At 42.3% G+C, this 13,841-nt stretch overlaps 1 protein-coding gene across 6 annotated transcripts in view; it reads right to left on the minus strand.

The window, feature by feature from the left end:
• The window catches only part of PAXIP1 (PAX interacting protein 1), a 49,982-nt gene that overhangs the window by 31,260 nt on the left and 4,881 nt on the right, over window positions 1–13,841 (minus strand). For 4 of the 6 annotated variants that reach the window (XM_038559800.1, XM_038559797.1, XM_038559798.1 and 1 more), the window contains exons 3-6: window positions 10,106–10,149; window positions 7,795–7,858; window positions 3,282–3,444; window positions 310–423 (exon numbers count right to left, since the gene is read on the minus strand). In XM_038559800.1, coding sequence (XP_038415728.1) covers window positions 310–423; window positions 3,282–3,290 — 123 coding nt within the window. In that variant the 5' untranslated portion in view covers window positions 3,291–3,444; window positions 7,795–7,858; window positions 10,106–10,149. The remainder of the gene's footprint in view (window positions 1–309; window positions 424–3,281; window positions 3,445–7,794; window positions 7,859–10,105; window positions 10,150–13,841) is intronic. The other 2 variants (XM_038559796.1, XM_038559801.1) reach the window with 1 other exon arrangement.

Raw genomic sequence — 13,841 nt, forward strand, 5'->3', positions numbered from 1 at the left:
TTTCCCAAATAAAAATGAAGTTTTACTAGATTTGAAAGGAAACTCAAGGGATTCAAAAAACATTCCCATTTTCTCCATGAAATAAACCCCAATTTCTTTGTAGGTAGTGGTCACATCTGGCTTAGCATCGAAATGATAATCATCTGACATCCTCTGTGGAATGAAGCCGGGTGTAAAAAATACAAACTAACAGAACCAGCTTTTGTACATGGAATCTAATAATTAATTCAGAGGAAACTCAAAACAATATTTGATTACTGGAAATACTTAAATGACGTACGAGAAGGAAAACGTACATGAAACGCTTACCCCTTTTGGTTCTGGAACAACCAGATGTGTGCATTTCTTGTTGAGGTGCAGCTGGCAGTCGCCCCCGTAGAAAGTGAGCAAAGCCCACAAGGCGCTCCTGTCTGTGGACGACACCTGAGCGAGAATGACACACCAAGCTTCTGTCACACATTTCAGTCTACACAAGTCTATTTAATATTAAAATACACTGTAACGTCTTAACAAACTCTGCTGTATCTACTTTTCTCTCTTATTAAATGAAACAAACCTAAGGGTATTAGTGGGAAAAATAGCAGATGAGCTTTTAGCTATTTGCTTATCATGACAAAAACTTTCATTCCTATCAATGATAGTTCTATAGACATCTTTTTTGCCTTGTCACCAAATGAATAGAAAACACATATCCACACTCCAAAAAATGAATGGAGGATTATTTCAACAAAAGCAATAGGGAAAAAAAAAAAAACAGAAGGAACTGGTGCACCATTCCATCCTTACAACTGTCATGTATTAAAATGTTTAAATACAACAGCAGTATCAAAATCATTATGGAATTCCTTACTCATTAACAGATAAATACTAATTATGAAATGGATAAAATAAAAAGACAAAAATAGTTATTTGTAAGCTCAGGGTAAAACATAAATATTACTTAACACATAAAAGGAAATAAGGCAAGCATAAAAGGAATAATTCTTATGCTTGCATAAGTGATGAAGTTGACTCCAGAGAGAATGGCTCATGTTGGAAAAGAGGCTTTCACTATAACAAAAATAGCTACCATTTATTGCCTGCCTACTATGTGCCAGGAACTGTGCCAAGTGCTTTGTATATACTCCTAATCCTTATAACCGCCACTCGAAGTAGGAATCATTAGACCCATTATATAGATCAGGAAACAAACTTACAAAAATTACAGCTGATCATCAGAAAAGCTGGCTTTTAAAACCCAGGTCTGTCTAAACCCAGGCCTACTTGTGTTTTCCCACTGTTCTATCCTTCTCTAAGGGTAGTTACTACCAAAAATAATTTTTTTTAAAGATTTTATTTATTCATAGAGACAGAGAGAGGCAGAGACACAGGCAGAGGGAGAAGCAGGCTCCCTGTAGGGAGCCCCACGTGGGACTCGATCCCTGGTCTCCAGGATCACACCCCAGGCTGCAGGCGGCGCTAAACCGCTGCGCCACAGGGGCTGCCCCCAAAAATAATTTCTAAAAAATAAAATTTTAGAGTCTAAGAGACAAAAGAAATAAGAAAAGGTGTGTTAATTAATTCTAAGATTATCATTTAACAAAGTCTGCTTTTTTCCTGGTAATTTATATAGATTGAGGGTTATAGTAACTGTTAAGAATTCTGAACTTTGTCTCAAATTAATTCTATAAAATATTATAAACAGTATTTTTTAGAACCTGCCATTATTCAGCTTGCCAGAACTCTTAACATTTTACATCTACTTTCATCCAGTGTACAAATGTTCCTAGAAATTATTTTGCATTCCACACTACTGTGACTGCTAACAAGAACACATTAATTTTATAACATCACCTTGAAAAATCACTATTTTATATCTCTTTAATTTAGTTAGTCACTGTCACATTTCAGAAGATTGGATCAGAAAATTGTTGTTTTTACTAGAGGCTTTTCACAAAAACATTTATCTCCTGCAGCATTTGGAGAGGTGAGGTTTAATTACAGGATAATACAGACTACTCCAATGAATCGTTAGATCATCTCTACTAAAAACAAAATTAAAGAAACATAAGCTCGACATGCCTTCTCTGGAGAGCTGCAGCCGCAGGTCAGTTACATGCAGCCCCAGCTGTACTGACCGCAGTGAGCCTAGTCCATGGCCCTCCCCAGCCTGCATCACAGGCCTGGGTCTCAACAGGCCTGGAGAAGTATATTGCTGTGGAAAGAACATTGGTTGGGAGAAAGGGAGACCTGGAACTGATACACGGTCTCCAAAACTAGTTCCTGTCAACTTGGGAGAACTTCCATGAATCAGATTCTTCATCGATGCACATCTGGGTTAAATTACTTCAAACATCCACGCCAGCTCATTTAATGAATCTGTATCAGAATAATAGTTAAGAATGCTCTTTCCACACCAAAATGTTAATAATAGTTATCTAGTGGTGATGGAATTATGGGGACATTTGTGTTTTCATTTTTATACTTTTCTGTATTTTCCAAATTTTCAAGAGTGTTAATTTTATAACTGGGGGAAAGTGCCTTCCTTTAAAAAAAAAAAAAAAGAAAAAGAAAAAAGAGCAATCTTCTCATCATGGCTAACAAAGCCTGGATGTGATCTCGATACCTTAAGACCAAAACCCAACTCCTTCAGTGGTGAGTCAGGCCATCCTGCCCGCGTGGCTGCCGACCACCTAGAGCTGTTCCCACACACGTGTCTCAAACCTCAGCCATGTTGGTGGGACACTCCTCAAACACACTATGCTCTGGCTCTGTGCCTTAACCACCCTCAATTCCCACCCCGCTACCACTGCCCCTGGACTCCCACAGCAAGCTACACAAGCATCTACAGGCTGGGCACGCTCCAAAAACTGCATGCTTCCTCTGCCCACTATGCTACGCTCTTAAGAATGTGGAACAGAGGATGGTCACCTCATCCACGGCCCCCAACTGAATAAATGCTCCCTTCATACCAATCAGGAACACCCTTCCTTCTTGGGAGGTCTCACACAAGTAGGACCCTCCTTGGTTCTAGGCCCCCTGAATTTGTCCTTGTCCCATAGTGATTAGAAACTATAATCATCCTGATTAAAGATGGGGGTCTCACTAAGAATCACAACTTAAACATCTTTGATAGTTCTCACAGTACCTAGTACAGTGCAAGGCACATGGGTAGGCAGTCAAGAAATATCTGTTGATTGAGATACAGAATGGAAAGGGCTTTTATTTTTAGTCCTCAAGATTTAAATTACGACCTTGGCCAGGCTCTCCATCAGACTCTCAACCTATCCCCCAAAACCTACCCAGCACATTACAACAGGGCCCCAGCCTGCATCAATACCGGGTCAGGAGAAGGCAGATGGTGTCTGTGCTTCTCAGCTTCTGCTGGCACAAGCTCCCTTCCCTACCTCTCCCTGGGAGAGCTCTGGAAGACTCCAACAAAGAGCTCCAGCTTGTATCAACACCCTGACGGGGAAAAGACAGAAGGTCACGGAGAGCCACCAAGCAAACAGTCCTTTTGTAAAGGTTGGGGGGTCCTGCCTGGGGTGCGCATGTGTGGGTGCAAGTGCTCCAGTGTTCAGAAGAAGGTGCAGACACCCAGAGTCTCTGCATGGTGCAGACAGACCATCTTGATGGCTCCGTCCTGGTACCATCTCCACACTTCGTACCCACTTTTACCTTTGTGTGTACTACAGCACACAGTGTGTTCACATGTCTGTCTTCTCTTCTACAATGTACATTTACTGAGGGGAAGACCTCCTACACCTTAACTTATGTGCACCCCTCGGCACTGGGCCTGTCACGAAAGAAGTATTCATCAGGTGTCTGTTGCACCAAATCCCCTTAGCTGCATGATGTGCACCTTGTGTGTTAATTCATCTTAAAAACTAAATTAACATGTCTTAGCAACCACACAATATCAGTGTCCCCAGTGCACTTTTCTTAACCAGGCTCTCAGCATGTGAAACACTATCGAGCAAAATTTTGTCCATCTTTATCTGATCAATCATCATGAACTCAAAAGCACAGCTTTTTATTATGTGATCCCATAACACGCTGAGGATTCCGATTCATCATCCTGAGTGATGTACAGTGTACTAAGTGATCCATAAAGATCATATGGATTCTGGGTTCCAATTTTTATTATCTAATGAATTTGTTAAAAGGACATAAAAACACTATCAAAAGGTCCTTCTAAATTCACCTTCTGTCCAGCACAGACCCAGCCACTGCCCACAATGAGTTTCACACCTAGATCATCTCTACAGGCTGGGCCGCTTCCCAGACCACACCGCCCAGGGAAGCCTGCTCTCTACTACCTGCTTCTTGCTGCCTTCCCTAGGCTCTCCATTCTCCTCCTCCCTGCCCCTCCACGGACTACACCTGTTGTCTTCTCAACCCGGAACCTGAGCTCCACATGGACCACCAGGCTGACATGACAGCCACCAGGGCAATCAGCCATGCTGTGTCCCTGTCCATCATCCCTGCCCTCCTCCTCTCCCGGGTCACAGGCAGGACCGAGGGGACCCACGAAGCTATGCACAACTACCTACTACAAATTCGTGCTCCACATCTTTACCTGAGGGGCTGCTCTTTCCCAGAACTAAAAACTAATTACATCTTATTTCATCCTTGCTTTCTAAAAATATCACCCTACTCCTCCCTCCGGTATCAACCTCTATTTAGGCTTAAGTCTCTTTTCTTCCCAAATCTTCATAGCATGCTACCCCAGGTTCTCTTCTTGAGTATGTGCCTTTCCACCTTCCTCTACGTGCAGCTAATTCTCTGCCCTCATGCCACATCTCCACGGCCCCCTATCTGGACAGCTGATCCACACCCCACACTTAACATGTTTTCAACCGACTTCACCATCTTCCCTGAGAAACCTGGCTCCCACTTCCCATCCCCAGCAGTGATGCTAGCTGGCACTTCCCCTGGGCTCCTGGTCTAACGGAGGACATCACCTCAGTTTTATTTATCACATAATAAAACAAAAACTGGAGGCAACTCCTGTAGGACTTGGCACAGAGGGGCACTGAGGGCACTGCCTTCTCCTTCGTCCCAAGTCACCAAGCCCTGCTGATTCTTGTCTGGGAACATCAGCAACACAGCAACATCCTAAGTCCAAACCTCTGCTTCAATTCCAGTACCACACCTCTCCCTCCCACCGAAACTCCCATCCCCTCCCTGCACTGGTGTCCTGCTACTGCTCCCAGACCAGGTGCCCCTAAAGGACTGCAGGGATTTTAACTTTGTTTTTCTGTTTTCCAAATGTCCTAATGCAAATATGTGTAATCCAAAATTAAATATTAAGAAAAAGGAAAGCATCCTTCTGGCTACTTTAGGGAGCTCAAACTCCAACATCTGTCTCAGTTCCCGAGCTCACCATCCATGCTCCTTTCCTCTGCACAGTGAGAAAACGCCTTTGTTCCCCGCGCCCTCCTCCTCTCTTTCCATGCAGCTCTGCCATGAATGCACCCCTCCTTCCCCACTTTTTCAGGCCCCTCACATCTGACATCTCACACACACACACACACACACACACACACACACACACACAGGCTTTCCTGACTTTGCTGTCCACGCTCATGCCTGCTCTCGCGAACTCACACTGAGATCAGGCCCACGGGACTTAGCACATCACACAGTAGGTGTTGTGTGTACTATAACCTTTACATTGTGTATCTAAAATCATGTTCCATTTATCATACCCTTTGTTAAACGTAATTATTGTTTTTTTCTAAGACTAAAAGTCTTCTCTAATACTAAACTCATAGTTAGTATTTAATAATAGCTAATCATCAAATTTAAAACCCTGAAATCATCATATACTCACATATTTCTGATTTTTTTTACTTATTTCCCCAAGTCAGGTCTGCTACATATCATGTCATTGTGACCTTGCTCCCTGAAAACACCTCGGGACTCCCTGCCCTAGCCTCTCCCTCTCTCTTCTCACTCAACTTGAACCCTCTGGATAGGGAGCTCTGAATTTCTGAACCCGTCAATCCAAAAAACAAAAATGTAATTACACGCAAAATGCACATTTTAACCAAAGTATATTGCGTTTATGCATTAAGGAATAATAATAATAAAATGTCTTCATTTTTAAAACTTTCCTGACATTTATTGTACATTTGGAACATACAGAGAAGTATAAGGGAACAATGAGACTCACATACAGCCACAGCACCCATCATTAAAAGCTTTTCATTTTAGCCAACTTCAAAGATCGTTATCATTATAAATACACATTTATTGCAGAGATGTGAAAAGCAATGAAAAATACAAATACCAACAAAATTCCTGTTCTTAAAAGAGAAAAAAAGCCAGGATTTCAAGGCTCCCTATTAAATGAATAAAGCAAAAACAGTAAGAGAGAATTTTATAATTTCAAAGAACTTCAAGAATTTGTAAGAGATACAAACAAAAACTGAGTCACCCTCCCTGAACCTGCTTACTGTGTGAACAGGGAAAGGGTCCAACTGAGACAGGGCGGTCGCTGCTGAGCGAGCTCCACATCAGCACAGAGCACAAGGCTGTGGCTTGCACCCTGACCTCTCACTTATCGGCCCTGAAGGCCCTTTCCTCAAGACTTCCACAGGATGGGCCACATGCTCCTGACCACGGTCCCCATGGGCACGGGTCCGAGAGGGCACATAGCAAGGAGCACTGTTGACCGCACCTATCCCCATCCTCACGCTAAACACATCGTCCTATGCGATTTCCAAATCTGCTGAATTTGTTACAATGGTTTCTACAGGCTGAGGGTTTCCTGGCTGACAGTGCAGGGGACACAATACAACTTAGAAATACTGAATATTCACCTTCCCACTAGTTAGATACCCTACCGCTGACATTCTGGTCCCTCCCTTCAGACATGTCTCATGTATTTTACTGGCTTACTGTAATGCCACACACCTGTTACGGCCTGCTTTTCTCCCCCACTGAAAGCTTTTACCACCTCTTTCCGTACTTTCATAAAGCAGCAATTCAAAACTGGCTACGCAGTTAGGCCATCATACAAGGACATAGAACAGGTTTCTGAACCATTTCCAAACACAGGATGATCTGATTTTTCCCCCAAGCTTTCCCTATTCTACATAATGCTCCACTGAACACCATTATCCATCAATCTGCCCTTATTTCTACCAATTTGGGATAAATTTCTAAATGTAAGAGAACTGGAAGAGAAAACAAAAGGAGTATTTTAGGGCTCCCAACACTGTTACTTCTGTAGAAAACAGCCACATTATCTGCACTCCTGCCAGCAGGGAGGGGAGCTTGTCTGCAGGCGTACCAGCAGCAAACACAGGGTCACAGATTCGAGAAGTGGAAATTCTCATTTCAGTGTAGTAAAATATTCATGTCTTAGATTATAAAGTGTGTAAAATGTTTTGTCACACTTGTAATTCCTCTGTAGTAAGTTGTAAGTTCGTTTTTCTGCCTTATCTGAGATTTTATTTCTCTTATTGATCTAAATGAGCCCTTTATTTAAAAAATCATTTACCTTTATGACTGAATTTTTCTTGTCATCTTAAAATAATTTCATTTTTACTATTTTTTGATATTCAAATTCCGTATCTTTGTAACTCTTTGGATTAGAAAGACCATTTTCACCCATTAAAATTTTAAATCTTAAGACTAGGCATGGATATTTAAATAATGATAAATGTGTCAAAAAGTCACACTGAATATGCAGTTTAGAAAAGAGCTTCTTTAAAACTGGTTCACCAATGGGTCATAAATCCAATCTCATAAAAACCAGGAACTGTTATGTGTGAATAACATGAGATGGGTTGTAACCATACTTACCTGGGAGAGACACGCAGTGATTCCAAAAAAAATCTGACATGACTCTGGAGAAAAACCATTTACTCTGTTTGATAGTTATTAAGATTCCAATTAAATGAGATTAGTGCAAGCTGCATTTTGCTAAGACACAATCCACCCCCCCTCCCTCCCACTGGATCCACACAGGAAAGAGACTTAGATTGACCAAGGTGACACAGGCAGAGCAGAGAAAGGAGCAGCAGGCAGCACAGAACGAATGGGTGGTTCTGTGAAGCACATGCTCTGATCCAGCATCTCCACTCACATGGCCAATAAAGTGGGCACAGCACAATCACAGGGAAGCCATCAGACCTCTGAGCTAGCTCATTGTACACAATCAAACACACACAGATAGATTTATACACACATACGGCACAGCAATTATTTTAAAAGCCAATTAAAAGTCTTGAGTTTATCTGAGAAAGAAACATTCGTGGGACTTCTGTTGTACAGTACAGAATCTCTCACAAAAGAACTTGAGTTCTAGTCTTATAACCACTGCTAACTTTAGGAACTTGAGCAAGACCAACTCTGAGCTTCAATTTTCCCTTTGTTAAAACAAGAGTCAGAAAATACAGTTATCAACCCTCCCACCTCTGATTGTTAAAATTCATTCAGAAGAGCTGACTGGGTGCCCGCCACTGTGCCTAGAGGCACAACCTCTAGGTGCCTGTACTCTACAAACCACTCAAAGTAAACACAATGACTGTTTTTAAAGAATTTCTACAATTCAAAATGGGTTAAAGCATTACTTTGTTCTCCAAACAAGAGAAAAGTATCCTCCCTGAAATAAGAACTAGAACAACAGACAAGACTGAAAACTCCACTGCGATCTAGAAGTCCTTTACATAGCCCTGCTGAGAAACCTCACAAAGATGGGAGCCTGCCCAACTACAATCTGCTCTGCAGGCCCCAACATCATACCTTCAGCCCCATCCGTCACCCACCGTCTATCCATCCTCCTGCCTTTACCTTAAGGGTTTCCTACTTGCAAAGACCTGAGGAAACATCAACAAAGTCAAGTCTAGAGTGTTACCCCCAAGCCTCAGGCCCTCCTCCTTTTGTGTCCCTTCAAGCTGCTCTCCAACAGGCAAACAGAACTGTAGGGCAATGATGACTTCTCAAGAAATCCTGTGCAGAGAATAAATGATCCAGAACAAGAAGAACTAAGCACTTATCTTCAACCCCCACCCCCTCCCCAGCTTTTTTCCTGTGCTTATAAAGACAACTACTCCCAAAAATCCACGCGAATGAAAACTAAAAACAGGAACTGATTTAACTCTTTAGATTATGAGCAATCTTAGAACGTTTGAGTTGCAGATACTGAAGTTCTGCACATCCTCCAAGAACTGCTTACAAAGGGATGTTTTCTGTGTATTTGAGGCCACCTATAAATATTTCATATAAAAAGGTTCCCTCCAGCTGCATCAGTTCAATAAGTAAAAATGCACTCACAGGAACTGTCTGGCATAGCTACAAAACAAGAGGGTGAAGAACATCATCCCCTGTTGGAGTCTGCAATTTTAACATCACTGTATGTTAGCATGTGCCCTTACAGGAAGTGACTTCCACAAGCAGGTTACATGTGGAGTGACTCTCCAGTGAGGCTCCACACTGCCAGAGTGAAACAGAAGCCGTGACACTGTTCAGGACACTGAACAGCAGCTGACATCTCACACAAAGGCAGGAAGGCCTGTGCTCCAGAGCCACACTCAAGAAATGATGAAGTGAAGGACACAGGCATGGGAGGGAGCTCCTCGAGGGCAGCAACGAGGTCTTCTTGACCTCTCCTGTTTTAGTACCCAGGCCATAGCAGGTGTCAACATGTGTGTTAAATAAACCTTTTATCCAACGTAATCAAAAAGAATAATGATGCATGTAACAAAACTAACAATGTTCTGCCATTCTCTTTCCCTATCTACTGTCCAAATAACTCAGGGTTTGGTTCAGGCAGACTTAAAATTTTAGAAATATTCTACCTAACTGGACATCACAAAAGCTGTCTGTTCCAGAGACAAGAAAACTGAGGTCCAGAGAAGCAGACTGTCTGAGATCATAAAGCCCACTCCCAGGACTAGAGCTTGTGCCCCCAGGTTCCAGCCCAGAGAAGCTCCCCCACAGCTGGTGCCCTTCCCTCCAGGGGAGATGACATAAAATCTGACAGAGAGTAGAAAACAGCAGGGACAGAGATTGCACACACACAAACTGCCCTAACTAATGAATCCACTTAGTCACCATGTGAGTCTTAACCCAGCATTGTCCTTCCCCTCTCCCCTTCCCTCAAAAAGGATACGGCAGCAGAGCTCCACACTGAACGGACAAGATCACCCAAGATGGCTGAAAAAGAAAATATGAACTCAAATCAAAAAATACTTTCAATTTATAATCAAATGACACTATTTCACCAACATTGCTCCTGGAAATTAAAAGCACCCAGATTATAAGTATTCAAGTAGTAACAATATCAAAGATTAGTTATCAACGGTCAAGGTGATTGGAATTCTGCTATAGAATGAAACACTACCAGATATATTTTAAATTATTACATACAGAAACTTAAATTTTAGGTGTACACACATTGCTGCTTCAGCATCTACACCAGCTAGAAACTGTCCTCACAGCTGGAAGGACAGGGACCTGAGAGCCATCTCCACTCCCTCCCCACCCCAAGTATATCAGCCACTGTCTGGTTCCTTTCGTCAATCTTGAATCCAACCAAGTGGAAATTCACAGTTGTTTTTTAGTAAATCCCAATAGATATAACATTTGCAAACCATGAAGAGTATTTCTGTCTGGTAATTTTTTATGAACTCCAAAATTCAGATTAGTTATAAAACCTTAAGCTTCATTACCACCTTTTTCGATAATTAACATCTTTGAAAAATTATCTTACATTTCTACATTTAATTTTTAAAGTTACATTCAACTATGTAATGCCCCATTTAGCCAGCTGAAACTTCCAGAAACTTCCACCCACTTAAATGTACATATCTAGCTATTATTCATGCATCAATTTATTCATCAAATATTTATCGAAAATCTATTTTGTGCCAGAGATGGTGCAAGGCACTGAAAATATAACAATGAAGAAGAAAAATGTAGCCTTTGCTCTCATGCAACCAGTGCTCCAGCCTAATGATCTTCACACTAGCTTTGTCACGTACACCTTAAAACAACTTTAGAAAACAAAATCCCCTCATCTTTTTTCAGCAATCATTTGACACCAACAATGTGTCAGCCTAAGTTTATAACAGTGGGTCTTCCATGAACAAGGTGTAGGACTACCTGATATTTTATAAAATAAAGATTGGCTCTCCTTGGGACGTTATTTTAATGACAATGATTTGGTTATTTGGCAAGCATGCTAACCCACTGGATGAAGTGCCCCACGCTGAAAGAAATCATTTAGTGTTACTTTCCATGCATTCTATCCAATGTGTCTTCACATTTTATTTTTTGATGATCCTAGGATAACTTCAGTGAAACTGAAGGAGGCTGGCCAGCATCAGTCACCCAATATTGGCTTTGACTCTCATCATCACGGGGGCCAAGCTGTTATTCTGCACAGTAACACCCAGAGCCCTGTGGAACTCCCTGGCTGCAGGGCTGAGCACCAGGTGGGCTTTCCAGAAACCAGCATTTCTATTCATCCCTGAGTCTGAGTATTCAGAGCCTCAGGCAATGCGCTGTGCTATGATTTGGGCAGGTTAAGGTGTGACTTTTCTCGAGAACACTGAGAGAGGTGCCTCTGAGTAGGAGTGTGACCACAGAAGGAAGCAGACACTCTGGAAAGGCATCCCTTCCAACTATCACACACCCTGGTAAGTGTCCCTCTGAGAACCTGAGGGAGGGAACAAGTACAGGTATCCCCGTTTAAGCATTTAGGGCTAGTCATAATGCCCACTCAGAGCGGATCCACCCTCAGACCCTCATTCAGAAGACTCTACATAAAATAATGGTGAGTCAGGTGCACCTGGGTGTCTCAGTGGAGGAAGCATCTGCCTTCCGGTCAGGTCATTATCTCAGGGTCCTGGGATCGAGCCCCACATCTGGATCCCTACTCAGTGGGGAGTCTAGTCTCTCTCCCTCTCCCCTCTGCTCCTGTTCTCTCTCACTCACTCATGCTCTCTCTCTAATAAAATCTCGAAAAAATAAAAAATAATGCCAAGTCTATAAGACATACCAGTAACCGCAGAAATGGAGAACTAGAAAAGCATAGTAATAAAGAGGGATTTATCCCAAAGGCAAATAACAGTATGCAAATAAGCCCGCTGTAAGTCAGCATAACTATCATTTCCAATGATGTCCTAAGGCCACTGAGAAAAATATTTCCATTTAAAAAAAGTATAAGTTTTGGAAAAAAAAAAAAAAAAAGTATAAGTTTTGGTGCCTAAAGATGCAAATTTTAAACATCTATACAATTCAAATATGTAAATGATACACTGTCACTGTGCATAAAGATGATTTTTAAAATGCATTTGTCAGATTCAATAAGTTAAAGGCCAAGGAAATCTGTGCTTATAGAACCAGGCCTCTGCCTCAATCAGCCAAATTCGGCCTAGGAACTCGAGGGTCTAGCAGCAGCAATCTTGGGGTACACACACACTGCAGGACAAGCTCTCACAACTCCATCATCCCGTCATGGGGCACTGTAGTCAACTCCATCATCCCGTCATGGGGCACTGTAGTCCCTGGACAGGACAGGCGCTGTCACAAATCACAAGCAGCCTGGAGCTGTGAAGCAGATGAAAGATGAATGTGCCTGGGGCCTTGTTTCAAGCTACTACAGGCAAAGGGGAAGAGGAGGATGGGGATATATTAAGTTAGATTGGCAAAATGGTGATAATTATAGAAGCTGGGTAATAGGTATTTTATGCAGCCTTATTACAGCCTGACTTTTCCAGAAATACAACGTGTAAAATGAAGAAGACTGGTTTTTTTTAGCTCAGAATTCTAGCAAGAACTGATCACCATTTTGAAATGTTATCTCCCAGCTGGCGACCCAGCCTATGAGCTCTGGGGACCAGTCCACATCCATGGCAGCCACTTCACATCTGACCAGTCCCGGCAGCTCACCTTTTTACCCCATCCTTGTGGACCTGTGCCCAAGGATCTACACATTGAAATACATATTATTTATTTTCTTTTCTTTTTCTCCTTTACGTTTCAGTTTGGGCAATTTATACGTAAATATAAATGCACATCCATGTGTACATATGTTCTAAACTATGTGTTCTGTTACACGCAAATAAAGAGAGAGTAAAGAGGGTATTACAAAGTGCTTGCTGCAAGAAGGGATTTGAGTGTCACCAGATTTAAGAACCACTGCTCTAAATGGTCTGGCAACAATGACTCTGGCCCCAACATTTGTCAGTAAGGCTGCCCTTTTAAGTTTCACTCTGCAACCTACACAATCTACATGAAGTCACTGTCCTGAGACAATGGGCTCCAAGCTGCTGAGGAAGTGCAGACACTGTCCCCATGGCTAAGGAGAATGGAAGCAAACCAGAGACAAAAGTAGGGTCCCAGGGAGGTAAGTGCACGAGCCCACAGCCCACTGCCTGTCATGAGTCTGTCTCTCTTACCAAGTGGGGTCAAGTGAAGGGAGCAGGCAACCTGCTGACATGTGGGCTTCACACAGGAGCTGGCCACAATGAAATAAGCCATCTAGTGCAAGATCGTGACCACTCTATTTCAGTGCTGCAAATTAATAGTTACTCTGACCGAAACAGCCGTCTCTGGAGAGTCTGGTTTCTGAGAACCTTCTCGTGAGACAGATCTGCTTTCAGGTTTATTTTCAAAAATCAGATTTCTAAGCCTGCAAGGCAGTTTCAGACCCTGGGTACCGATAAGGTACAGACTTCCCAGGGCCGGTCAGCTTCTTTGTATCCCAGCCAAACTTAATGGCAATCTTTCCTAACTCCTAGCCTCTCTTGTTATTAAACCACAATCACTTTCATACTGATTTTAAGGCAAAGTACTTGACAGCCTAAAAAAAGAGTGGTAATGGAACTGAACTATTTTAAAAC

The sequence above is a fragment of the Canis lupus genome, chromosome 16, assembly GCF_011100685.1.
Source record: "Canis lupus familiaris isolate Mischka breed German Shepherd chromosome 16, alternate assembly UU_Cfam_GSD_1.0, whole genome shotgun sequence".
Lineage (NCBI taxonomy): Eukaryota > Metazoa > Chordata > Mammalia > Carnivora > Canidae > Canis > Canis lupus.